At 47.8% G+C, this 26,056-nt stretch overlaps 1 protein-coding gene across 4 annotated transcripts in view; it reads right to left on the reverse strand.

Annotated features, from left to right (window-relative positions):
- LEF1 (lymphoid enhancer binding factor 1) overlaps nt 1-24,953 on the reverse strand; it is a 71,051-nt gene extending 46,098 nt beyond the window's left edge. For all 4 annotated transcript variants that reach the window (XM_069013319.1, XM_069013316.1, XM_069013320.1 and 1 more), the window contains exons 1-4: nt 24,913-24,953; nt 24,331-24,562; nt 23,404-23,467; nt 21,796-21,929 (exon numbers count right to left, since the gene is read on the reverse strand). In XM_069013319.1, the coding sequence (XP_068869420.1) occupies nt 21,796-21,929; nt 23,404-23,467; nt 24,331-24,540 (408 nt within the window). In that variant the 5' untranslated portion in view covers nt 24,541-24,562; nt 24,913-24,953. The remainder of the gene's footprint in view (nt 1-21,795; nt 21,930-23,403; nt 23,468-24,330; nt 24,563-24,912) is intronic.
- Between the last annotated feature and the right edge of the window lie 1,103 nt (nt 24,954-26,056).

Genomic DNA, 26,056 nt, shown 5'->3' on the forward strand with positions numbered 1-26,056 from the left:
TCCTCTCCAAACCAGCTGCTACAACTATCATGATGCTTGCCCTCCGGCCAGTAGGCTGGAAAACTGGCTTCCAAGGCAGTCATTAATCTCTCCCCATTACCCAGCTGGCACAGGATTTTGCTTAGATCAGAGAAGAGTCAGCTCGGTGCCCTCTGAAACACCAGTGGCAGCTCCCGCAGCCGTGCATGCCAGGCACCCGCCGGCCCCGCTGCCGACACCGGCACAGCCTGGCACCGCTCACCCTGCTGCACCAGAAGGGTCACCATGCATGAAATGAGAAGGGCAAAATGCAAGCACAGGCACTGAAGAGCACTGAAAGAGGAACTTTGAATTATATAACCCCCTCCTGTCAGCAGTGATGGTGAAAAGAAGTGCTGTGCATCTTCGGGGGAAGATGTCTTGGCTCAGAGCTAAGTTTAGAGGCTGACTTCTTCCATAGCAATAGCAGCAGAGAGTAGCCCCTACACATGCAAGTTATGCAAGTGAAATGAAGATGCACATAAACCTTCAGCAGGAGAGCACAGCTCGGCAATGCTACGCTTTTCATTTGGCCATCGGGCCCGTCTGAGGTAACAGGGCTGGAAATACACAGAGGTGCATGCTGAGCACCAGCAAGGGCTGCTCCAGCACAGCCAAGCTGAAAGGAGAATAAAACAGGCTCAGAAAGTGCCAGGTGCACCACTGCAAGTTTGTTACAGAGATGAAGTAAAAAGAAGTGTGTTTCATGTGATCATGGTCTGAAACACAGCCATTTTACCATCCCCCACCATGCACTGCACTGTCCCAGCAGCTTCTGAGGCAATGTTTGACCATCTACGTAGGGTCAAAAATAATCTTTTCAGAGAATACTTTTTTCCTGTGTTGATGGGATGATTCATACCTAACTTGTCATATCCTCTAAGTAATACCACTCATCTGCTATTTTTAGAGGGGAACAGTGGGGCCCACCAAGACCCCATGAATACACACCTAAACCTGCATTTGATCTGTCAGTAGTACTGTAGGTTTCCCCAAGAAGAAGAAACACGCAGAAAAGTTTTTGATCTTCCTTAAAGTACTGCTTATCTCAGCTTTTGTTTGTTTTCTGTTTTTCAGGTGTGGGGTAGTGTCTGATGTGAATGCCACCCACTGTAAGCTATCTAGGCAACGAAACAACCATCATAAACCACCACTGGAACAAAAATAGCAGCACCTTTCTCTCCCCTTCCTCCCCCGGGCACAGGCCGCATGCAGGACAGTGCTGACAGCATGTGCAACTACAAGCACACTTTGCAGATCACAAACTCAGAGGTGCTAAGCATGGATCTCCTCTCACGTATCTTCCAGACACTTGTTAGGGAACCACTGAGTCCTTCTGGATGGCTACCAGAAAAGGAAGCCTTTCCCTAACATCTGTGGAGCAGAGAAGGGTGGTCCCCCAAGGCTGCTAGTGGGTTCAAACTCCTGCTTGGCCCAAGAAAAGCTGCCACCTGCAATACAACCAGATGAATGAGCACTCAGAGCAACACAGTTCACAACCAGCCTAAACCACAGTGAGCTGAGCCATCTCCCACTGCCCAGGCCTTCCTCTTCTCATCCCCTCTTAGCCATCTAGAAGGAGTGCCACAGCTAGACACAGGACAGGGTGCAACAGCAACGGTACCAAATCCTAACTTGAATGGGGAGACTGGTCTGAAAGGGACTTACATGAGGCTGCAGGTTAAACCAATATTCATCCACACTTACGGCTCAGTCCCTTTTAACTCCAGAGCAAGCTGGCCAACCACAGCCACACCTGAGCTTGGAGGAGAGGTTTCCAAGTAGCTACTACGCTCCTACCAGCTTTGGGAGGGAAGAGAAAGGACAAAACAACCCAGCAGCCAGGTAGAGGAAGGAGATCTTCCTGAGCGGGAGGCAGCAATCAGCCGCTATACCGCCTGTTCTGCAGCAGTCGGACGGTGAGCATGTGGCACACGGGGCCACGGATGTGCACCACATGAGCTCTTCATCCCCAGCACATCCTTCCTCACTGGGAAAGGACAGAACTCCCCAGGACACCCAGCTGTGGGGTCTGTTGCTGAAATCCTGCAGGGCTTCTGCTGAAAAGTGCACTTAAAATGCACACTAAAAATAGAGTCCGCACTGATGCTATATTTAGCAGGAGGGTGCACACTTTCATAAAAAGGCTGTCGCCCCCTCCAGCAGCAGAGGGAAGGCAGCCAGGCATGCCCCTGGGATGGTCCTGCATTCCAGCCCTGCTGCAGCAGCACGTGCTGGCACGCCAGCATGAGCGTGCCTCAGGAGAGCCGCCTTCTCCTATGGAAAGGTGAAGACAGGGTGCAGGAAGCCATTTGCAAGCTCACTGGGTAGAGGTCCCTGTTCCACAGAGGCCAAGTGGGAGGCAGGACCCTGGACCTCCCTGGGATCTGTGCTGCTGGCCAGTCCCACAAATGGATCCCTGTGCCCGGGTTTTTCTATCTGTCTAAGTGCAGTAACGAGCATCAGGGTTTTCATAAAGCACTTACAGATACGTTGCTTCATCCAGGTGCCAGGAGAGCCAGGCATGGCCACTGAAAACTTGTCAGCTAGTGAAAACATGAAGCCTCCCACTTTACCTATCAAGCCAAGTATCTGTCAAAACCCTTGACTAACTATCTCTCAAGTAAAGAGCAAAGCACTCATCCCCTGGCTGGACTACTGAGGCTATGGGGGCAGATCCAGAGCTGATGTGACACAGGCACCGATGTCTGCACTGGTGAGCCCAAAGGGGCAGGTTTGCCCTTTCCACATTTTGTGCTGCGTTTCCTCTCCCCCAGAGCAAAGCTGAGGGGATGTGCAGCACGAGGAGAAGATGGCACACAGTCCATGCAGATGCTGCATGGGAAAAAGTGGCACCTTCTCCCCTTGACTTGCTGAGCCCTGTGGAGCGGCACAACATGGCAGGGGGTGTCCCACCTCCGGGGCCCGGGAGGAGCCACTGAAAGCCAAGCTTCTAATTAAGACCACGGCTTTGGTTAATTGAGTCCAATTCACCTGTGACATGAAGAGTCCCAATCCCATCAACAATAATGGAACTGCATCGGCTTACACCAGTAATGACTTCAAATCAGTGGCATAATAAAGCTAATTCAATACTTTTCCAGGTCCAGCTGATGAGGCTGCCAAGGGAGAGTAGGAGACAGCCTTCCTCCCTCCCCAGCAACACCTGCCCGAGGGCAATGTGAACAGCCCAAGGGTTGAAAAGACAGGAAACGTAAAAATAAACTAAGTTTCCAACAAGACTAAGGCTCAGTTTTAACACTGAATTACTCCTGCAGGTGACCCTGTGTAAGTGCCGATGACAAAGAAGCTCTGCCCACAACTACTTCCCAGGAGGAGGAACCATGAAAGGCAGCCACAGGTTTCCAACCTGCTGTGTGCTGCTGAGCCACCCCACCAAGCTGAACCCAGCAGCTCGGGCACCGGGGACAGGACTTGTGTCACATGCTGGATAGCACCTGCCAGGGCGTGGGAAGGAGCTCCTGAGAGACGGCCACGTGCTGGCAGCCCTGGGGAGGAATGTGAAGAAACATGGAAGTTGCCCGATGTAGGCAGACATGCAAATCAGCAGCTGCGGGGCCACACCGACAACCTCCTAATTGCCACGGCGCCCCCAGCTCGCTCGGGGCAGGGGCTGGGAATAGCCAGGAGGAGCTGGAAGGAGTGAAACCCTCCCACGGGAGCAGGGGATGTGCTGCCAGGTCGGTGCCGCCCTGGGACAGCCCGAGTGCCCCGAGGGATGGGAATGGCCCAGCTTGGCCCCCGGCCGCCCCACACAGGCCACTGCCTTGCGCACACAAATTTGTCTCTGCCTCGAGCCAAAAAAAACTGAGCCGCCACTCTTTAGAAGAGACACGCATTATTTTAGAGCAGTCAAGTTATGACTAGTCTGATTTCCATAATACATGCTCTGCAAACATCTGCCTGTTATTTAAGGCTCGGCTCCACTGGGACAGAACTTAACAGGGCAGACCTTTGAGCCGGTGTCCGTGGAGGACTCCTTGCTGCCAGAGACATCCCGGGGCAGAAGCATGTCCAACAGCAGGTCAAGCTGGTCACTCCTCACTCCTGCAGCCACAAGCAACTTCATGTTTCTGAGCCCTTTCCCACACACCCACTGATGCTCCCACTCCCATCCAAGGATGTTTTTCATAAAGCACTTGCAGATACGTTGCTTCATCCAGGTGCCAGGAGAGCCAGGCATGGCCACCGAAAACTTGTCAGCTCTGTCCCCCTCTCTACCAGAAGAACCTCATGCCAATGAGCAGGTCCCAGGCCCTGTGTCACCCGTCGGGGACCCAGCAAGATGTCTCTCATCATGGGCGTCTAGCAAATCATCTGGCACCCTCAGGTTGTCTGCCAGTTTTGCAGGCCGGCTGTTGAAACCTGAGTGTCCCAATTAGATGAAGTTAAATGCTGCCCTGAACAACAAGCCTTGCTGGCAAGAAAGTTATCCCGGTGTTATTGGACTGCTCCCTCCCTACTAAGAGACCACAAATTAGTGTTTACTTTAGAGGCCAAGTAGGCCAGCTTTGAGAAACTGTGCCTGCCCTGCCATCCCACAGGTTTCCCAGGGGCTCCCTGGGGGCTCCTCAGTACACACCTCCGTGCCATGGCCTCGCTCTGCACTTAGCCCAGGCTCCATCCTAGTCTGACACAGCATTTAGCTGCTGGTTTTATTCCTGCTTGCTGTACTGGGAGAGCTGAAACAACCAAGTCTCTGTACTGCAGTGAGTTGACACAGGCTAAGTCAATTAGCTGCTATTGCTGTGTTGCTCAGCTAGGCCAGATCAAAATAGACAAAGAAAGAAAAGCCTCACACTGAGAGGAACTAGGCCCAATCGACACATTTGTCTTCAATACTTTAATCAAAGTATTTGAAATGGGAAAGGGAAATGGCTGATGCTTCCCAAAGCAACTAGGTACGAGCTTGCTTTCCTAGGGCAGGAGGGGCAGAGGGGCCAGGCAGAGCATTGTATTTACCATTCACCTCTGCTCCAACCATTGTTTCCATACAACAAATGCTTAAAATAAACACAGAAAAAAGCAAAATGTATTTCATAAGTTCAAGCTAAGGCACTTTCCATTTCAGAGTGCGCTGCTTAAGCCCTGTGAGTCTCCTAGTTCATCCTGACTCAAACCAACACACTTTGCAGCTTGTGCATAGCATCCTTCAGAAGAAAGGACACAAAAGATCACAATGCACCACAGGCCTCACACATCCCCCTCCTCTGGGCAGGATTATTATTTTGCAGATCTCTGCTCTGTGTCAGCCATCCCAAGGACTGCTGGTCTTCCCACTGGCTTTTGCAAAACTCTGCCAGTCAGCAGGCATTATAATGAACACCAAGCATTGTGAGTACCAAGCCCATTTTTGCCTCCAAAAAACATAAAATGTTTCTTTTGAGAGGCCGACAATTACTGATGACAAGGCCTCACCTACAGCTGGACTGAAGGAAATCAAAACTGGTAAAGGACAAAAGCAGGTCTGCAACACTGAGCTGTAGCTGGGCAGCCTCCAGCTTCAGTTTGGCTCCTTGTGCAGCTGCTGCTGTTGAGAGGTATCGTGCCATCCTGCTCCTCACTTCAAAGAAGACAACCATAAGGAGAACTATTAAAACAATTGAAAAAATATTATCTTTAGGATGTAGCCAGGGATGAATGGGAATAATTATCTAGTTGCAGATTTTTATGTGGGTTTTTTAAGGCAATAACTTGCTGAACATTTCTTCTAAGTAGTTACCTACAGTAATTTCCACCTCATTGAAATGAGAGACTAGAGATATCTTTTTTTTCACAGCGTAGGCCACGTATTCCATACCATATTTCACAGTAACATCTATACTCTCTAACCCTTTTCCCATTCAATTCACAATCCCATAAACACCTCTGTAGCAGCTCATGCAACTGTTCACGTAGAAAAGAGTGCTTTCTGTTTTTCTCAAAGCAGCGAAGGCAGCAGTTCAACAGCCTGAAGTGAGAAGATCCAGCTCTGGGTTACCAGGCAGCTGTCTGAAATCGCCCCCTCAAATTCCCACTGAAGAGCAAGACCTAACATCAATACCCTTGCCTTAGCATTCTTTAATCTGCATAGCTTGAACCCTTTATTCTTCCTCTTCTGCTCTGTTGCCCCACCTCTGAAATGGGTATTATGCCACACCACAGATGGGGAAACAGGCACTGAGACACTGGCTACTGAACTGAAGTTTTGCATCAACAAGACTTACCAAAATCCGTTGAATATCAGTTAATTCCAGGTATTTTTGAGCACAAGGTGCAACCTAGGTCTGTTATTCACTTTTGGTTGGATAGAGGTGTTTTCTGCTATTGGAGTAGCTATTACTTGAAGCACTGCCATCTCCTGTCTGTCTCTCCTGTGCCCATGTCCAGGTACCAGCACCAGCTGTCCTGAACCAGGGATGCCAAGAGACACTTCAAGCTCCTCCCAACAGTACACAAACACGTGCTCACCCCTATTATAAACACCTCGAAAGATGCAACAGAAACAGAAAAAAGTCAAAGCCAACAGACATCTTTTCAAAAGATTTTTGGTTTGATTAGACCTTGGAGATGTCAGTACTGAAGAGACACACAGAGGGATTTAGGTCGCATATCGCAACACTGAGGCACGATGCTTTCTTCTTTATAGGTTAAGGCTTAAGCCGCGTACTTGATTCAATACAGGCAGTTAACTGGCATTAAAATTTTCATGTATCAGCTATTAAAAAGGGTTAAAGGAACTCCAATAAATTTTAAAAAATCAATTTTAGAAATTCCTTTGTAATTTAAATTTATTGGGAGGTGTGGGGGGAGAAATAACCCCAGAAGAAAACAGTTTTACTTTTTTTGAGATGATGTATCTTTCATCAAATACTTAAAAAGAAATCTCAGTTCATATTTGTAATAACAAGGGGTTATCAGAGTCCTTGATTTACTGTTGAAGTCTGCAGTGAAGTTTCATACCTTGAGTTAGGTGCAGGCTAATCCCTGCATGTGATTACATTTAGGAGTGAGAGGGAGGTATGCGGGGGGTAGGGAGAAGCAATTTTTATTGAAGACAACGCTTCAGGCAGCCCTGGAGCAGAGTGGATCCAGTTTGAAAAGAATTGGCAACCCTAAAACTTTTTGATAAGATAAAAATTCATTGATGTTGGCTCACACTAGGCCCACTTCAACTCTGCACTTGTCCTCTGTGTTTCCTTGGCGTATCTGTTCCTTTCCTCTATCTGCTTTAGCATAACTTTATTTTTCTCTTTTATCTTTAGCTAACTGCACCCAGGGACTGGAGGGATTGATTTTTTGTTTTGACTTATTGTTTGAAGATCTGTAACTCAAAGCAGCTTCTTGCGCCTCTGATGTCTAAGCCCGAGCAGTATAAAAGGTAAAGCTCATCCTGTGTACCAAAGTGAGCAGGGATACCATTTTATAATCAGTCATCTGTGTTTTATTTTGCCTTTTGGGGAGGAAAACTATTTTGAGACTTTATAGGCAATAATACTTTAAATAAATATTCTCATGGCAGATACTGCACATGCCAGTTCCCTTTTTAAAAAAAAGTTCCTAATTAAAGGAGGCCATTATACATCAGAAGATATTTTGAGCATCACGTCACACTACCGACAGCCTATTGCAGCCAAAATGTTACCATGCAAATGTAGAAATGCTCTCGCTCAGAGATGCACTGCCATGAGGCCAGCAAAAATCCCCACTGGGAGGGGAAGGTAGGAGATGGAGATGCGCTCCTCAGTGCTCCTCATAAACAGCCATTGCTCATTGCCATGTTAATACCACCCTGTCCCGAGACACGGAGGGATGGACAAGGATTTTTGCTTGTTTCTTCTGCCTTCTGAGGGCCAAACTCTGGAGATTTCTCCTTTTCCCAGGCAATTCTTCCCTCCCCCCATTCCCAGACAAAAATGCCTCTGGGCTGTTTTAAACAAGCAGCTTCTCAGGACGTGGCACCCAGGTTTCTCACTGCACACACACATTTCTGTGTCGTAGAAAGCCGATAGTCATGGCACACACCGACTTTGTTTACGATCGCCAGTCTCTGCTATTCCCTGAAGTTGCCCAGCTTGCTGAAATATGGTTACATATGCAAACATTATCTCCCAATTGTAACCTCATTTTCTGCTCTGCTGGACAGCGTGACCAGCATTTGTCATCTTGCCGCCCCCGCCCGCCACATCATTCATGTGTCTATAATTGTCATCAAGATGTGGCATGTCAGCAGGACTCCCGCGTCCGCTGCTCCCCATCTCCACGCAGTCACTCAGGTAACAAACCCATAATCTCACCCTGTTTTCATGATGGTTGAATTACACATAATTGTTTCTGCACAGTGATTGATTTCTGCCTGAATAGAGACCTCTGCCTTTTTTCAATGCGAGCGAGTGGCAGCCAAGTCTCTCCATCTAGGAGGAGGCAGCAGCCTTTGAAGAGATCAAAGCCAAGGCCGCGAGCAGTTGTGCGCCCTGGGAATATGGAAAGCCTTTATGCTCTCAACCCCATTTCCAACATCATGTTGGATTGCAGCTGCATTACATTCTGCCAGCATTCTTAATGCTTTTAGTATTGACTCTGACATCACCGATAGCTGTTTTAAAGTAACAAAAGCTGAAGGATGACTTATTTTCACAACTCCATAATTGGAACATGCAAAGTTAGGGGAAGGGAGCATTTGTTTTTAATCTGAGATACAAAAGAAAGCACAGAAAATTATATAAGTTCCCCAAAATTAAAAACACGTTTTTCATATGGAAAGAACAGAGGGGGCATTTTTATAGCCTAGACCACACAAAATGAACTGATTATGCACATGCTTTTTCAAGCCTAAAGGCTGAAGTAAAAATACGATTGGGCAAGCGAGTCAAATTGGGAAAAAATATTGTGACTCACAGTACATTTAGTGACTTTTAGCACCTGATGCAAAGGAAAATAATGCAGACGCCTAAGCTGTTGTCTCTGCAGCTCCTTGTAGCAAACTGACAGGAGTTCACTTACCTTAAACCAGACACACAGCACATGGCAGACAAACACTAAATCTCCATTAATTATCTAAAAAGATAAATAATGACCTAAAAGTGTAAAATACTGCAAAGCTTTATTTAAGACTCCCTCTCCTCCAGTCATGCAGACAATTCTTAGGCTGCCTTAAAACTACTCTTGCCACAATATCATTTCCAGGGGCATCAAAAGCTCCCACGCTCCTCCCGTCTGCTCATCTGGCTTTGCTAGGGAAAACAAAAGTAAATTCCTATCAAGAAAAGACTGTCCTGAATTTTAATCAAACATGCATCTACATTACCCCAAGAAAATATTTTCAGGGAACTTTAAAAACCTATCAGCCAAAAGGAGGGAGGATAAGAAGGATGTAAGAAGTAAGAGCCTGGGAGGACACAGCAACTGAACCACTCTGTGTGCATGTGCTGCCCAGTCTGAGCACCAGGGCAACTTTGACAAATATGTTTATTCATGGTAAAACCACTGAATAGGAGCCTTTAAGAGCAGTAATTTTGAAATATGGTCCTGCCGCTACAGTGTGCAGAGTGGTGAGGAAGGAAGAATGTGCAAATAAAGCATAAGCTGTAAAGAATTAAACATTACGAGCACCCATGTATTAGCAATAAAAATAATTTCCTCTTAGCTGTATCGTTTTTGTTCTGCTGTACTAACACTCCTTTCCTCCCTGTAGTCATTAAAACCCTGACTCAAAGACAACAGCAAAGGGATCTGGCCTCCCTCCCTATGGACGCAGAGCTTATGTCCCTGTCATTTCAAGGCTGGGAAACTGTCTCATTTTCACTTTGACTGTTCCTTAACACACTAACCATACCGAGGCTGAAATGAGAGTCAAACGTAGCAAGCTCTTTACCAAGATGTAAAAGCTTATCATTTTTTTAGTATCAAGACAGAAGTCTTTTCTGTGGTAATCCAAGGTTTTGGAGTTTTCCCCCCCTCTACTCTTCTGCCGTCCCCAGCAAATTTACTGCTTCCTCTGCACAGCCTGCTTCTTAAAATCAGGACTAATTCTTTGTGGCTCTGGTGTTCACTCTGATAAGCAGAGGGATGCTCATAAAGCAACACAGAGGAAAGAGTGGCAAGATACAGAGAGCTGAAGCAGTCACTGTAAACAGAGAGATCTGCTGCCATTATCTGCAAGGCAGATAATTCAACTTCTGCCTATCCCACAAGGAGTCTCAAGTATCTGGAAACGAATGCCAGCCTCCAGAAACTGAGCAAGTAACATGCATAGCATTGCAAAGGTCTCCAAAACAATCACCACTATGAAGACACAGCAGAAAAATAACTTTTACATGATGCTGCAACCCTACCTTTCAACGTCAAACCATTACTATGATGAAAAAGTATGTTTTACTGTAATTACTGCTAATTTTTCCCTTCCGGGGACTTCTGTGTTCATTTATAGAGGACTCACTTGCTACTTGATACTCTTTCTTGAAAGCTTGCTCCTTTTTTGCAGCTATTCAGTGAAACTCAAGAGACACCATTTAGCCCAAAAGAGGCACCTGAAGGCTGTCTGTCAGGTTTTCAGCCCGTGCAGCCCACTCCATAATCTGCACAGGCATCATTCCGTGCCCAAGCAGAGGCACAGCTTCTCCTCATGCAGGGTTCTTTGGTAACCACATTAGGGAGAGCCAGTGACCCTTACAACAAACCTCACCAGCTCCTGAAATCAGGAGCTGAAATCCCTACAAGGTAACTACCTGCAGGACCACAACAGACTGAGTTTTAGGTTTGGCTGCGGTGCTGGGGACCATGCAGCCACCAACTGTGGCCACAGTGTACAGGCTGCAGCTACAAAGCTGTGAAGACAAAAAGAAAACACCACCGATGACCTGGGAGGGCAATGGCACCAGGGCACACTGCTTAAGAAGCACAGATAGGAAGCTGAGAGCTGTGCTCCAGTGATCACAGACTGGCTGCTCAGTAGTGTATTAAAACAGAAGATATTTCAGGATGCCCAGGAAAAAGTTGAAAGCCTCCAGCTGCAAATAAGCCAGCACCTCCTTGCAAACCATTCTTCCCACCAGAGGCTGCCAAGGCACGGGGCACGGACACCACTGAGGCCTCAGCAGGTGCCCACCATGGCTGGAACAGGAAGAGAAGATGCCATTGCTGCCGAGCTGCCATCCCAAAAAGCTGCTCTGAGGTCCTCCCGTCCCCACAGTAAACAACAAAAGTCCCACCAGGCCGATGCCAGGGCAGCTGACAGAGAAGCCCTGGCCAGCCATCCCCAGCACATTGTGTGCAAGAGCTGTGAATCAATGGCAGGTTCCCAGGAGAGGGAGCGCACCATGCTCGTTATCTAATTGTGTTTGCACTGAACTTCTGAGAGGGATGGAGACAAAAGTGGAGGATAAAAATAATGGTGCTGAGGGCAAACAGCCTGCTCCCCTGCGGGGGGGAGAGCAAACAGAAAACCAAGTGGGAAGATATGGGTGCTGTTGTACGACAAGGGGGGGAAATGAGAAAACACAGAGTCTGTTTTTTGACAAAACCTTTTTTGGGCTAGTTCTCTTAGGGCCCTTCTTGCTTTTACTTAGAAACTTCAGTAGATTGTTTGCTCCCTCATTCAAAGTCTAGGTGTGAAACACAACCACAGCCAGCACAGACACAAACTTTCTTCCTATCTGCACTGGCTTTAATACTCTTATTTTCCTCCCTCCAACAAACACATCTTGGTTTTTTACTTTCTCAGGCTTCTCGTTTTCTTTCCAAAAAAAAAAAAAAAAAAAAACAAACCAAAACCAACCCAAGAAACATATGTTTATAAGTGAGCTGTCTTTCAGGTGAATTCCCGAAGTGAACTCAGGAAATAGGGATTTTGTTCCCACCTCTGCCTTCACCTTCCTCTAAGACCCTGAATGAATGTTGCTTTTTCAGGTTCTCATTTGCAGAAGCCTCCTCCCAGACTGTGCCTTTGCTTTTGGGAGCAGAGTGCAGGGAAGCAGAGGACATCCACATGCACAAACACACACACACAACCCCAGTGCCAGTGTGGGCACCAGGGATACTTCCCAGGAATCTGCCAGCAGTCACTGACGCACCGCCATTTCCATGGGTCACGTCCTCATGCTACACTCTAGGTTGGGCAATTATACACAGAATTTACCTATTTCATGCTTAATTGCACAGGCACAAACTTTTGCTCCAGCCTCAATGCAGCTATAACTTACCGGCGGCACTTATGTTACCACAGGCACCTCTGCCAGTCCTGGCTTAACCTCCCTAGGCTCAAATCACAGCCACTGGTTTAACCAGCCCTCCCCTCCTGGGAGAACCCAGCACAGGAGAGAGAGGAAGCGCAGGTAACACAAGAAAGGCCAATGGCAGCCCATGGCTGACTTGTGAGCTACAGGCTCCTGGACTGTGACACACCACCTCCAGAAGAAAAATGCAACACCCACCTGTAGGCTCTTCTCCTACTGAACCTGAAAAAATAATTTGTCCACTAGATGTTGGCCAGAGAGATTCATTTAATGGAGGAGGGCATTTTCACAAACCCACTGCTGAGATCTCCTTCTCCTAGGAAGTCTGCCTGTGCCCTCAACACAGGGGTTTCTGAACCAGCTTTGATTCAACCACATTTCCCAACTGAATATTTATTGTTCTGCCCCATTAGCCTGCATTATTCTCACTTACACACATATCCTTGGAAATAAAAAGCAATAAAAGGAAGGATTTAAAGTGTGAAAGAAAGAGGGAAAGCTCGCTACACAGATTGTTTTGGAAGCACCCTTGAACTAAAAAATGTTTCAAGGCAGCATTTTGACCAGCTCTCCTACAGTCTCTTAGTATTTCCTCGTTACAAAGTATGAAGTCATCCTCTTACAGGTCACTCTGATAAGAAGATTATATTTCCCAGTTATTAAAAAAAAATGTTTGCAATATTGCTGTCAAACTGTCTGGGGAGTCACCTAATAAATTAGCATTTACTCGTGGTTCTCCTATTCCAATCCTTCCTTCTGAAGATTTACATCTAAAACAGGATCGCTGCACTCTTATCTCAGAAATATCCTCAAAATAACTGAGATAGGAAACAAAAAGTCTCAACAAAACCTGAAAAATCCACACACGTAAGAGCTAAGCTTTTTAAAGTTTTATTTCTTTTTCTTCTCCTTTAAATCCAGCACAGCTTCCTTTTCTTCCTATAGCAAGGGTATTTAAGACATGAAAATATGTGAGAGAGAAGGCTTTGAGTAACAAATTTTTCAAATCCAACATGTTCATTTGAAACTTATTTTTTCAAGTTGAATTTCAGTTGTGTGCAGGAGGCAAACAGGCAGTAAAAACCAGACCAAAACACAGCCTGGCATGCTACAGTCAGAGGGCAGCCAAACAAGGGGCTTTCTTCAGGGTAAACTATTTTATAATTGCTTGAGTTTTTGAAAATGTCTTCCAGTCGAATGTTCGATGTATGATTTATTTCCTCAATATCCTCACCAGCTCTCCCAGTGTCAGCTGGGTGAGCTCACTGCTTCTTCCTGTGTTGATCTCCAGCAGGCTGGAGGGGAGCCGGGCCTGCCCCTGCCTGCCCCTCCACCCTGGGCTCCCACACCTGACCCTCGCCCACCCGTGAGCTCCCACCCCACTCCCAAAAGCTCCCTGAGAGGCTGAATCTGCACGTAACGTTTGTATTTGAAAAAGGAGGACCTGGATGTGAACACAGGGACAGTTTTTACACTTGGCAGGGCCTAATTCACATGCAGACTTTCAGGGGAGAAGTCAGGCTCCCCCAGTTTGGAGGGGTCCCTGCAGTGGGTCAAGCACAGCTATTCTCCTGCTTCACCTCAACTTTTCTGTCCACAAGTGTTTTTTCAGTTTAAGATACAGAAATGCTGCCAACCAGACCACAAGGATGGAACAAGCTGCCACAAAGCCTAAACTGAGGAGAGTGCACAGATGTGAGAACAAAGCCACTTTTTAAAAGCTAGTCGAGGAAGATGTGCCACGGCATTTTGCGGCATGGGACAGAACATGGGTTGGTGGCAAGAACCTTGCTCACTGTGAGGGCACATGGCAATGATACAAAACTGCAGTGAAGGAAGTACAGGACTGGCAGGGGACAAAATAAAGAGCAAGAAAAAACACAATTACCACTTGTAACTGTGGCTTCCTGAACCCAATACAGCATCACTCAAACTTCAGAAAAGAGAGACCCTCAACGAATCACTGGATTGTGGCATTTTAACAAAGTAAACACATTTGCATTGCTGGACACAGTTTGTCTGCGTTTTAGCACATTGGCAGGCAAAAGGCCTTCTCCCAGAGCGTGGTCTGCGTTTGACAAGCGGTGACACCTTTAATCGTCACCTCCACATTGTACTTTTTTTATGCTAGACAAAGCTTGCCAATGCAAGAGTTGATAGGGATGAAGAAAGATCAAGGCAAGAAGATATGCCAGAACTGTGGAGAGACAACAGACAGTCACAAAGATAAACCTCTGAGGCAGTTTTGAAACACAGAAAAAGGCAGAAAATTGAAGAAATAGAGCCTTATAGCATAGCTAAGTGACCAGTTACAGAGCTCTGAGGAGCCAGTGTCACTGGGATGCCTACTCAGAAATACAGAGCCTACAGGGATAGCATTTCAGAGCTCATTGCTCTCTGCCTCTGAGCCAACTCAACTGCTCAACAAAAGTTCCATGATCCCTTTCCCTGTTTTCTGAACATACAGGATAAATCAAACAATTTACAGACTGGTTTTTTTGGATAATGACTGCATCCCCATCCGGACCTACGTTCAAGTCAGCTGAGGTGAAGCTGAGCTGTCAGCAGTATCCACAGGATTTCAGCATCATGCCTTCCAATTCTGTGCAATCTCGCTCCTTGTGCTGACTCTGTGGGGTTCATTGCAGCTCCCACAAGTTCCAGGTTTCTCAGAGCAGGGCTGCTGGGTATGTGCAGTGCCTGACACTGTGCTGGACATGCAGCACCAGCCTGTTTCAAACTGTTTTAAAGCTTCCCTATTCAGAAAGCAAGGAGGGGAAAGGAAGTAAAAAAGGTCACACAAGCAGCTTTCTGCTGCTCTTTGCCAAAGCAGCATTACTGGGGCTGCCTCGCACCACGAGCACCTGCACATGTACCCTGCTGCTTTGAAGTACCAGCACTGTCAGAAGGTACCTCACAGCAAACACTTGCATGAAGTCCTGTACTCCCAAGGGACTCCTTCCCCCTGCCCTGGTGCAGGTGAAGCAGACCTGCCCCCTGACTCGTGCGGCACTGTTTGAAGTACAGAGCTGGAGTAATGAAAGTGCTTGGATAGACAGACGCTTTTGGGAATTAACTCCTCTCTGGCTTGCTTAATAGCTCCTAGCCAAAGCAATTCTCTGGTTTATGTGTTACAGCTGGTGACAGCACTACACTTATTTTTTAAGTTGAGCTGCCGATTTTATAAATATTCAATCAAAGCCCCGTAACTTTACACTTGTAATTTTCGCTGACTAAGCTCGTCCTATTGATTTTATGCCTCAACCTTACCTATAGCCACAGCCATTTAAAGAAAATAAACAATCATTGAGCTGACCTTTCAGCTCCATGAAAATGCTCTTCTACACAAGGGACTTGGTAACTTTGAAGATCACGAGTGAAGATATTCTAGGTCCTTCATCTCATCCTGAAGCCCCAGCAAGCAACACCACTACCAGAAGCCACAGAAGGCCAGCCAGTTTTCCTCAGGCCATTCAGGCCCCTTTTCTTCCCCTTTAGGAGAGCAGAAAATCCCTGACTGATTAGCACAGTTGGTGCACATGTTAACTCCTTACTGCACTTTTAGCTCAATCCCAAAGATTCAATGAATATATTTTTATTTAAGTGCTCAATCACTTTCTTGCTGAGAGGATAGATTCCTTTGAAGTGGGAATCTCAAACTAAATAAACATATCCACAAGATCCAAGTCTCAAATAGAAGCCACTGGGTTGCTAGATTAAGTTATTCTGAATACAGTTTTCTTAAGTGAATCTAATGCTTATGAAGGGCCAGAGCAACAGAGACACTAATCCCCAAGTGCCCAGGCAGGAGCAGCACGCCAGGCAGCTGCACCTCCTGCCACCAGTGCCCTGCAGAAAGGAACCAAACCCAACAGCCAGATGAGCACTGACCTCATGCCAAACATGTCTTACAACTAAAACCAGCTTGGAGAAATGCCTGCTACCCAGGACAGGGCAGTTTGGGGTAAATGGGAGCCATACATGCACAGCTGGAGCGTCACAGCACATGGTTTCCCTGCAGCAGCGGGGAGGACACAAGCTGAGGACAACCTGACTTGACCAGGTCAAGGCCAGACTGCCTGGCTCCCAGCAGTGTTTCCCTTGAACCAGGCACATGCTGGATCACTGTCCATCCATGTGAGAGCAGCACAGGAGATCACAGAGGGACACACAACACACAGACCTCAGGCCGCAAAATGTTTGGTGTCCATATTAAAACAGACTCTTGCACGTTTGTCTTCTTGAGAGACCTGGTGTTTTACTACTAGCAAAAAAAAAAAAAAAGCACATGCATCTGATAGGACTTCAGAAATATTAAGCAGCAGTAAAATGCTTTTGTGTGGGTTATTTCCTTCCCATATCAGGAGGCATTTTCGCTAACTATAAACAGAAGTTAAGTACTCATGAGAAGCCAGGCCTGCGGTACCCAGGCTTTCCAATGCCTGCAGCCATGCAATGCTGCAACTATCTGGAAAAAGCCTTTTCCTCTTTTGATGCCTGAACCTGTGGAGCTTCAGGCTTTCTTCTTGAGCCATATCCTCCTTGGCACTTGCAGCCCATAACAAGCTATTCTTATTAACATTTTTTCTGGGCTGGGATTAAGTTGGAAAAGAGACAGGAATGACATTTTGCTTAAACCACTTTAAAAAGTAAGCAGCAGCCCTACCATTTAAAGTTTATATTGAATTAGCTCCTAGATATATATAAAAAAGGGATATTTAGAACATAAACATACACACGCACACACACACACATGTATTGCACTACAAAAGCTCCAACTTTGATGATTTCTAATGGGTGGGGTTTTTGATAATGCCTCTGCTCAAGCCACACACACAGACAATTGCTGCTTCTGCACTGGGATCAGGAGAACATTTTGTTTTCCCCTTGCCCATTCACAATTGCATAGATTTGCTAATTGCATCAATGTGACAAGGAGAAGGCAGCAAAAGCTGAAAAGGTGTTCTCTTCACCAATATGTGCCAAAGATCACGGTAACAAATGAACTACATACCTAAGTGCCTGGAGCTCTAGTTAGGAACAACCAGACCAAGCTTCAGACAAGGACAGCCTAGAGCCACTGTGCTAACTTCTTCTGCCCCCTTTTCCAAATAGAGGATTCATCTCATTAAGTGGGAGAAAGAAAACAGCACCAAAACTCATCCCATGACCATTCATGGCTTGGGTTTATGTTTCACAGTGGCCTGACTCCTATCTTAGACTGATCAGTCGTGATTGCTTGAGTCAGAGCAGCTGAGAGACACATTTGCAGCAATGAGGTCCCACTATTAGGGCTGAGCAGATTCCTGTTCTTTCCCGGTGCTGCCATTTGGCACGACTCACCGAGCTCCTCAGAAAATAGTGCTAGAATTCCTCCCTGGGCAAACACTAATGCACTCCGTCAAGTTCTGCTTCCATACAGCCAGGAAGCTTTGTGCTCCTCTGTGCTTGATTTCAAAGTTATTTAGGAGCTAATTGGGATCATTCAACTGCACTGAGAAGCTGTGCACCGCACAGGGTGAAGCCGCAGAGCTCCGGTGTTGGATAAGTGGCTCTGGCTTGTCGAGCCCCTCAGCCGCACGTTTCCTCCAGCTAGGGTCTAGGGTTGTGGAGGGAAGAGAGAGATCTGCAACAGGACCACAGCTGCCCAAGGCCCCCAGAGCATCCTGCTCCAATGCCAACCTGGGAATCAGAGCAAAGCTTTCTGGTGGGTGATATGGGAGCAGGAGCTGAGCCACAACTTCTATACTGCGAAAGCCTACTTCATATTGAGCCAGGGAGCTTTCAGCTGACCACAGCTCCCGGTAATTCCCTACAACTGCATAGTAAGCAGAAGTAAATTCTCAGGGAAAGACAATACAATGAAAAATCAGGTTTGTATCCTTCTGCAGGTCCCATACATTCCCCTTGGAGCTCCAAAATTTTCCCACAAGCGAGTGAATCAGCCAGCTTTCAGAGGAACGGAAGATGTGGCTAGGGAAATGAAATCCTCTCACTGAGGCTCTGTAGCCACTAATTTTTGCTATTTCTACCCTTATCCTTTCTTCTGCCCATATTAATCTCCCAATCTTCTGGAACATCAGCTCTTCAAGATAGGAACTAACTCCATACCCCCTGCCATGCAGAAACACACATGCAGAAACAATATCCACAATTCAATTGCCTTGTTCCTAGCAATCCAACTCTTAGAAGAATTCCTTGTCATTTTCAAATGGATGTGCTGCGTTTTGCAAGTTACCATAACATGTTTGTACATTGTATCCTCTGACCTATTTAACACATCCAGCTGCTACAAAGAGGCGGTTGAGCCACGGAGAAAGAAACCCAGACCCCAAGAACACACAAGAACAGACAAAAGGGAGGTTGTAGAAATCCTCTTGCCTTTCCATAGGAAGTTTAATTCATAGGGAATGAGGGAGAAACTAAGACAAAGTTATCTTCTGAATGAATTTACAACATGGAGAAATGATCCTTCTTCAGTCACCTCCTCTGTTCCCACGTTCCCATCAAACAGACAAGAAAGGTTTGCCACCCCAAAACTAGTTTTGCTAACCAAAGAAAAAACCCACACGTTAGAAAACAAACATCTGCCTCCATCTCCCATCTTCAGTACCCCTGCCATGCTCAGAAACCACCAAAAGATATCTCGAACACACAGGATGCACATTCACCAGGTGTTACTGCGGTTTGGTACTATCACAGGCCACTTCTCCTGCAGCCACCTCAACCAACTGCTTCACTTTTCCACTTACCCACCTATCTGATAAGAACACATACTGCAGCACGAGGCTCCTACCTGAACTCGCAATTAACACTCTCCTGCTCCTACATATACAACTTGGTAAAAGCAAATCAGTTGCCAGTAAAATAAGAAAATTAAAAAAAAAAAAAAAAAAGTTGGGGGAGGAGAATGGGGAGGACAAGACGTCTCTAACACAGAGATTTTGGAAGACTCTAAATCCTTCTCAAACACCCTCTCCCTTCCAAAAGCTGCCCTGAAATTAGACTTCCATGGTTTTTTATTCTGGTTTATTAGTCCAGTTGTGTCTGACTGTAGATTTGTACTTTTAATTTTACAAAGCAAGCTTCTACAGCATTTGCCTTTTTTAAAAAAAGGAAAGGGGTTTTTTTCCCCCTACATATGGGGGATGAAAGTAACTTTTTCCCTTTCCAGTAGAGCTTTTCTCTCCCTCCTCATAGAGTGTCCTTGCCCTGTGTCTGGACGCCATTCCCCAGGGGCGCATCCCCGGGGCAGTTTGCCGTCAGCGGGTCATTCCAAGGTGGAAAAAAAGATTCAGTGCCCCAGGGCGCCTTTTTAATCCTGGCTAACACCTCCAGGCAACAGATGCATCAACAAGAAGCGTCTTTGTCATGCAAATAGCAGGGCGCAGGTACACACTAGGCACAAATGGTTGGGGACTGACACCCCAGGGGAGACCTCTGCCTCCAGTGCTTGCTGCTCTCAGCTGCTCCTTGCCCCCAGCCCCGGCACGCTGCCCTGGAAAGGGGAGGCAGAGCCAAGCTGGAGGGCAGCGGCTGGGACCCCACAGAGGTGAGCGCGGCGCGGCGCCGGAGCCGCGGTAAGGCGTGGAGCGAGCGAGCGTGTCACCTCCGGGATGCCGCGTTTTGATCTCGAGCGCATCAAAACCCGACTGTCAGCTAGGAGCCTAACAAAGATTATAGTTCAATTAAACAAAAAAATTATTTAATAACTCAAGCGTGTAGCCTTGTGGTTAAACTGAAAGAACTCCAGGCTTATGTCAACATTGCAGTCCTGCAACAGCGCTGTTTTATTGAAATAGTGGTGCTGCTGTAACATGCAAGAGCAGCACTGAACTAAATTAGACCCTCAGATGTTCAGCAGGCAGCTTTACAATTGAAAACAAGATGTGTTTTCCCCCTTCCTCCCCTTTATCGTACCCACAAAGGGCAGTTCCTCAAGTACCTGAGACAAGACCCTCCGCAAGATGATATTGTGAGGGCATTGATGCCAGATCTGTAAAGAGTGGCAGCCCCACGGCATGCATATATGGAAAAAATACCCAGTGAATAATTAAATCGGATTTGGCTGTTCCAAGCCATGCACCAGCACTCAGGACTTTCTTAGGAAGGTAACATGGCAAAGAGGGGGTAAAAAAAAAAAAGTCTGAAGTTTCCTAGTCCTCCAAGGGGCAGGTTTGAGTCTCAATGGCCTCTTGAAAAGCTGCATGCTTTTCCCTGTGATACATCCAAACAGAAGTTTTCTGTAGAACAGCATTTACAACAATAAATATCAACAGACTGTGATCATCATGCTTCACCCTAAATGGCTGTAGGCCTCTGAACTGGAATTTATACACAAAAACCCCCACAGCTATAGAAGGCAATGTATTGCATGAGTTTTTGCGTCTTTCAAATGCAGATCCGTGTGTTTTTCAGTGCCAAAGCACCCTGTCATTCCAACTCGAAATATACATTGATTTAACACTTTTTGCTGCTGTCAAATTACCAGTACAGATCAGGCCCCCTTCTTTTTGTTTTTGAAGTCAAATTCCACAGTCCTGAATAAAAATCAAGAATGTCAGAGAACAAAACAATGCCATGACAGAGACCTCCAAGTAAAAAATCAAAGATCCAGTAAGAGGGAAAACTGCTTTGTCACAGGGAAGGTACAGCATCCAACTTCTCCTATCACAGCACACACAACAGCAGCAGCATTTTTCCAGCAGGATGCCTACAAGCAAACTGTTTCCCGCTCCACTCCGGTTCTACTAATATAATTTTCACAGTTCATTTTAATACTGCCTCTCCGTTGCTCTATATATATACCAAGAGGCTTACAAAAATAAATGGGAATTGACTATCCAGAATCAAAAGTACATTAAAATCCATTAAACATGCATCTACACCAATGGAAACAGAGGGACCAACCTGGAAGAATCAGTGCTCGCCACAATGTAAGGGAAAGCTGTAACTACTGCATCATGGTTGATATTAATTCCTAAACGACCATTTCACAATTTCTGGCTGAAGATACAGGGTATGTTTCAAAGCAATGCTGCCAGATAGATAAAGCCTTCACGCAGACCAACTGATGGTGGAAATAAATATCAATCAGCAAAGAGCAATGCCACATCTGAAGGCAAAAAAAAAAAAAAATCCAATCTTCTCATCTCACTGACATGCAACTTTAGCAGTTCTGCTTCCAGGCCTTGATTTTCCTCAACAAACGAAGAGTTAAAGCCAGAAAATTCACATCTGTCCCAGTCACTACAAAGACAGCATTTACATCATTCTGCCATACATTATCCTACAGTCATAAACCAGGGCTCCCCCCACAAAGCCCCCAGCCCTGTTCACAGACATTAATCTCAGCTTTTCCACCGCGATCACAACCAACACCTCTAAGACTCTCCAACTCCACTGGACAGAGGCTCTGAACAGCAGAAGCTCAACCTTCATCGTCACTGAAGCTACTCAAAAGACCCCCTTGTAAACAGACTCTGCAGACCAAAGAGGAGGAAACCCAGCTTGCCAAAATCAGCCTTTGGAAGAGATAACTCACTGTTCTGGGGATGGGTGGCGACAGAGATCCATTAGGCATGTATGGGTCGTTATTCATATTTGGCATCATGATATACCCAGAATAACCAGAGTATGATGGTCCCTTGCTGTATAAGCCACTGTCTGGATGCTTTCCTATGGAAGACGAAACAATGATTACATTATTCCCCACATATGCATTTCTCATGACTTAAGAGCACTTAAATAGGTACTGTGCATATATAAAAATGTTCTGCATGCAAATATTTCCTTACTCATGGAAATTACTGCTGACAGAAAGAGATACGAAGCAATTTGTAATAATTTTTTTTTTAGGAAGAGTTAATTCTTAAAGGAGCAAGTACTCTCAGTGAGGAGTTTAAAACACAGAATAGCCTCAGAGTAAATGATTTTGCTAGTACACATTCTAATCAAAGTAGACACATTAGCAATGACATCACATTTCTCAAGTAGCAGCTTTCCCCGAATTTATACATGCCTTTAGGATTTTTGGATTCAGAATTATTGCCAGTGTGGGTTTCCAACATCATTGTTAGGAAAGGAAGGACAAGGCTGTGATAACTAGATATAATAATTTCCTTCTCTTGCTGAGCCAGTGTGTGCAGCGAACAATTCATTCTGGCTATGCTCATTGGGAACAATTAAAGGGCAGAGGGTGGCTTGGAAGGAGATCCTAACAATTTGGGAGAGAGGCTGTTGAGCACACATGGTACTACAGTCAAGAAGGAAGCCAAATGAGGGAGGCTATTTGTAGGAAAATAAAGTGTTTGGGTTCAGGTCCTGCAAATGGGGATGAACAAGTCTCCCACCTACATGCCCATTGACAAGGATACAATTTGAAAGTGAGGTTTTAAGAAGATGCAGAGCTGAAAAGAAAACTATCCCGAGCTGACCACCTCCCCCTCACTGCCAAAATGCTTTGAGCATAGACATCATTGCTTTTAGGCTGTTTAATGACAAATTTGGAGGAAGATGGCCACAGAGTGCTGGAAAGCACCAGGACTGAACTGTGTCTGTCTTTATATGGAATTTATAATCTGGATTAGTTTGTGATGATAAGCATTTGATTTTAAACATAATCTCCCATCCTTCACAGCACACATTCTTTGCACGTGTGTCCAGCTTCCTAAATTATATTCAATGAACTCTGCTATTTCCTCTGTCCTTCTCAATCAAAATTAAGCAGTCGGTACATTAAAAAATGTAGGAGGTCTGTTCATACTTAGATTTGAAAGAGGAGATTTAAGTGACAGACTTTGGCTGTCACTTAAATGGAGAAAAGCAGAGGGTTTCTGAACAGAACTGCACACTGTATGAGCAAAGAGATAGATGTGTTTAAGCTGATATCCTAAAAATAGTTATTTCTTCAGTGAAGATCCATTTGGCCTACTTATCAGTTCCTAAACAACAGAAATACCATTTGGCCACTCAAGATAAACGCGCTGCACGTTCATCTCCCTTTTAACTGCGCTTTGAAAGCACTCTGGCATCCCTCTTCCCCGAAAGACACTAAATTTATGTTTTCCAAAAGAAACCAAGTTCCAGTTTGAGGACTGTGTGGAGGGTCACAGAGGGACAATATTGCAAGACAGGACTGTGCGCGTCTCACCTTCCTCGGGGTGTTCTCTGCCTTTATCATGGTAGGAATCCTGTGCTTGAGTCTGCCTGGAAACCTGACCACAAGGAATCCACCATCAGAAAGGAAGAAAAAGAAGAAAAGTCATTGTATGGATGCTCGTTTATCAGTCACACTGCTACAATTCCTTGAAGGAAGAAAGAAGTTAAAAGCACAAGATAAACATCTTTCTTTTTCCTCTTAAGTCGCTTGGAAGGCAACTGTACCAGAAACGTTTGCGTAAACTATTGTTTTATGACAACATGAATAACTATATGGCTTTGCAAAGCATTTCTAGCAGAAGCACCCTGCATTTAATGAAAGTAGATCATTTCTGGAAAATATTTGGCGCTGTGGTGGTCAAAACGCTCTTGGTAAAAAGATACCAAAAATAATGATGAAAATCAGGTTGCCCTCCTTAGCAGATCTTTAGGAAAAAAAAAAGGAAATAAAAAAAGAAAAAAAAATTAAATAAGATTTTTAAAAAGGCAGGTTCTCCGCTCGCCCTGAAGTTGTTTTAGAGTCGGGAATTTCTTCCCAAACAGTTTTATGCAAATCCCTTAAAGAGTTTATAGCTAATGCTCCGACCCCGCTGATTTTACTGAGGAAATTTCATGGCTGCTTGAGGTCTAATACCACCGCACCGTCGGGGAACTAGCGGCAACTTTCTCGTCCCGGGCCGAAGCACGGAAGGGGCCAGCCCCTCCAGCGCATCCCAGGGCGCGGAGCCCGCCCGGCTCTGCCCGACGGACTTCTGGAGACAGGCTTTGGGGTAGGATGATTTCTTTTGAGAAATTTGGAAGACAGAGGCTTCCCCGGTGCCCCGCCGAAGCTCCCTCCCCCGCGAGGGCGGCCGGAGCCCTCCGGCATCCCGCGCCCCCTCCGTCCGCGCTGCCCCGCGGAGCCCCCGCGGCCGCGCACCTCGTGCCCGTTGGCGCCGGGGGCGATCTCGGACTCGTTGACGAGGGAGGACTTGATGTCGGCCAGGTCCCCCTCCTCCTCAGGGTGGCTGATCTCGGCGAAGATCTTCTCTTTCTGGGGGTCCCCCTCGTCCTTGAAGGGGATCATCTCGTCGGTGGCGCAGAGCTCCGGGTCCCCCCCACCGCCCCCGGCCCCCGGCAGCTGCGGCATCCTCACGGCAGCGCGGCGTCTGCTGCGGCCGCCGGCCCGCCGCGGGAAGGGGAGCGGGAGGAGCAGCGGGGGGAGGAGGAGGAGGAGGGCGGAGGAGGAGGAGAGAGGAGGAGAAGGAGGAGAGAAGAAGGAAAAATCCCGTGAACTCCTCGGGGTTGCTCTCGGCAGCCGGAGACCCCCGCCTGTCCGCCCGCCCCCTCGGGGCCGAGGTACCCCGTCTTCCGCACGACACCGACGTCGCGGGGACCCTCGTCCCGACGCGCCGCACGGCCGGAGTAGGTCGAAATATGCCCGCTTCTGTCCCGACCGCACCAGGGACCGCCCCCCAGGAGACCCGACCTCCCTCCATCCCCCGCCGGGACCCGGGCTCACCCTGAGGGCGAGGAGACGCGGAGGGAAGCGGAGCCCGCCCGCGTTTCGCCTCCGAGTGAAGTTGCCACCACCCCGGCGGGACCGAGTTAAAATGGCTGGGGCGAGGCGGGCAGGGGGAGGGGGCGTCCCGGGGGAAGGGGCCGGCGCTGCCCGTGCCGCGCACCCACCGGGCCTTTGTCCGCCGCTTCGTCCGCGGCTCCGGGCACGGCTGGGCTCGACTCGGCGGCACCGCGAGGGGCGGGGGGCCGAGGAAGAAACAGCCCCGGGAGGGAGGGAGAGCAAGAGGGGAGGGATGGAGCGGGAGGGGAGATGTCCCCCCCGCTTCCCTCCGCGCCCGCGGGCAGGGGAAAAAGTTGTCGGCGCGGCGCCCCGGCCGCCTCCGCGCTCAGCGCCCGGTGCGGGGCCTCCTGCCGCAGCCAGCGGGCGCGGCGCCCCACGGGGGGCGGCGGTGGGGCGCGGAGCGGCGGCGGCAGCGCAACTTCAGCATCGCTCCCGCCCTCCCTCCCTCCGCCGTCGGGGCGGGGCGGGGCGGGGGCGGCGGAGATGAAAGGAACCGCCGCCGTGACTGACACCGTGTCCGGGCCGGGAGGGCCGGGCGGCGGGGGCGGGGAGAGGATGGGGCCGGGGCCAGCGCCAGCGGGGAGGGAGGAGGGGGCGGGGGGGAGCGGGAGCGGGGCTGCCCCCGGGCAAACTTTGCTCTCGCTGCGCGGAGTAGCCTCTCTGTGTGTCCCTGTGTCCGTGTGTGTGTCCACATGCACACTTGTGCCTGTGTGTACGGGTGTCTGGGTCGCGGGGGGTGCACCGGGGCACTGCCGCTCCTGTCCCTCCCCAGCCGAAAGCCCGCCGAGGAGGGCACAGGCGCTAGCTGCATCCCCGGGAAGGGCGGACAGACCGGCTTTTTTAGGGCTGCTTTGTTGAGCCTTCCCCATCGCCACATGGCGCTGCTCCGGTGTGGGAAGTGTGCGAGGGATTGACCAGGCTCTGCCCGCGCCCGCTTCGGACGAACGGCAGAATTAAGACATCCCCATTGAATCCAGCAAGTTCCCGGCAGAAACGAGTAGTAGCCCCCGAGAGGCAGGGCGAAACCCGCCGCGGTGAGCTCGTCCCGGTTTCGGACCGGTAAATGGAGCCAGAGCAGTAACGG

This window comes from Aphelocoma coerulescens, chromosome 4, assembly GCF_041296385.1.
Source record: "Aphelocoma coerulescens isolate FSJ_1873_10779 chromosome 4, UR_Acoe_1.0, whole genome shotgun sequence".
Taxonomy (NCBI): domain Eukaryota; kingdom Metazoa; phylum Chordata; class Aves; order Passeriformes; family Corvidae; genus Aphelocoma; species Aphelocoma coerulescens.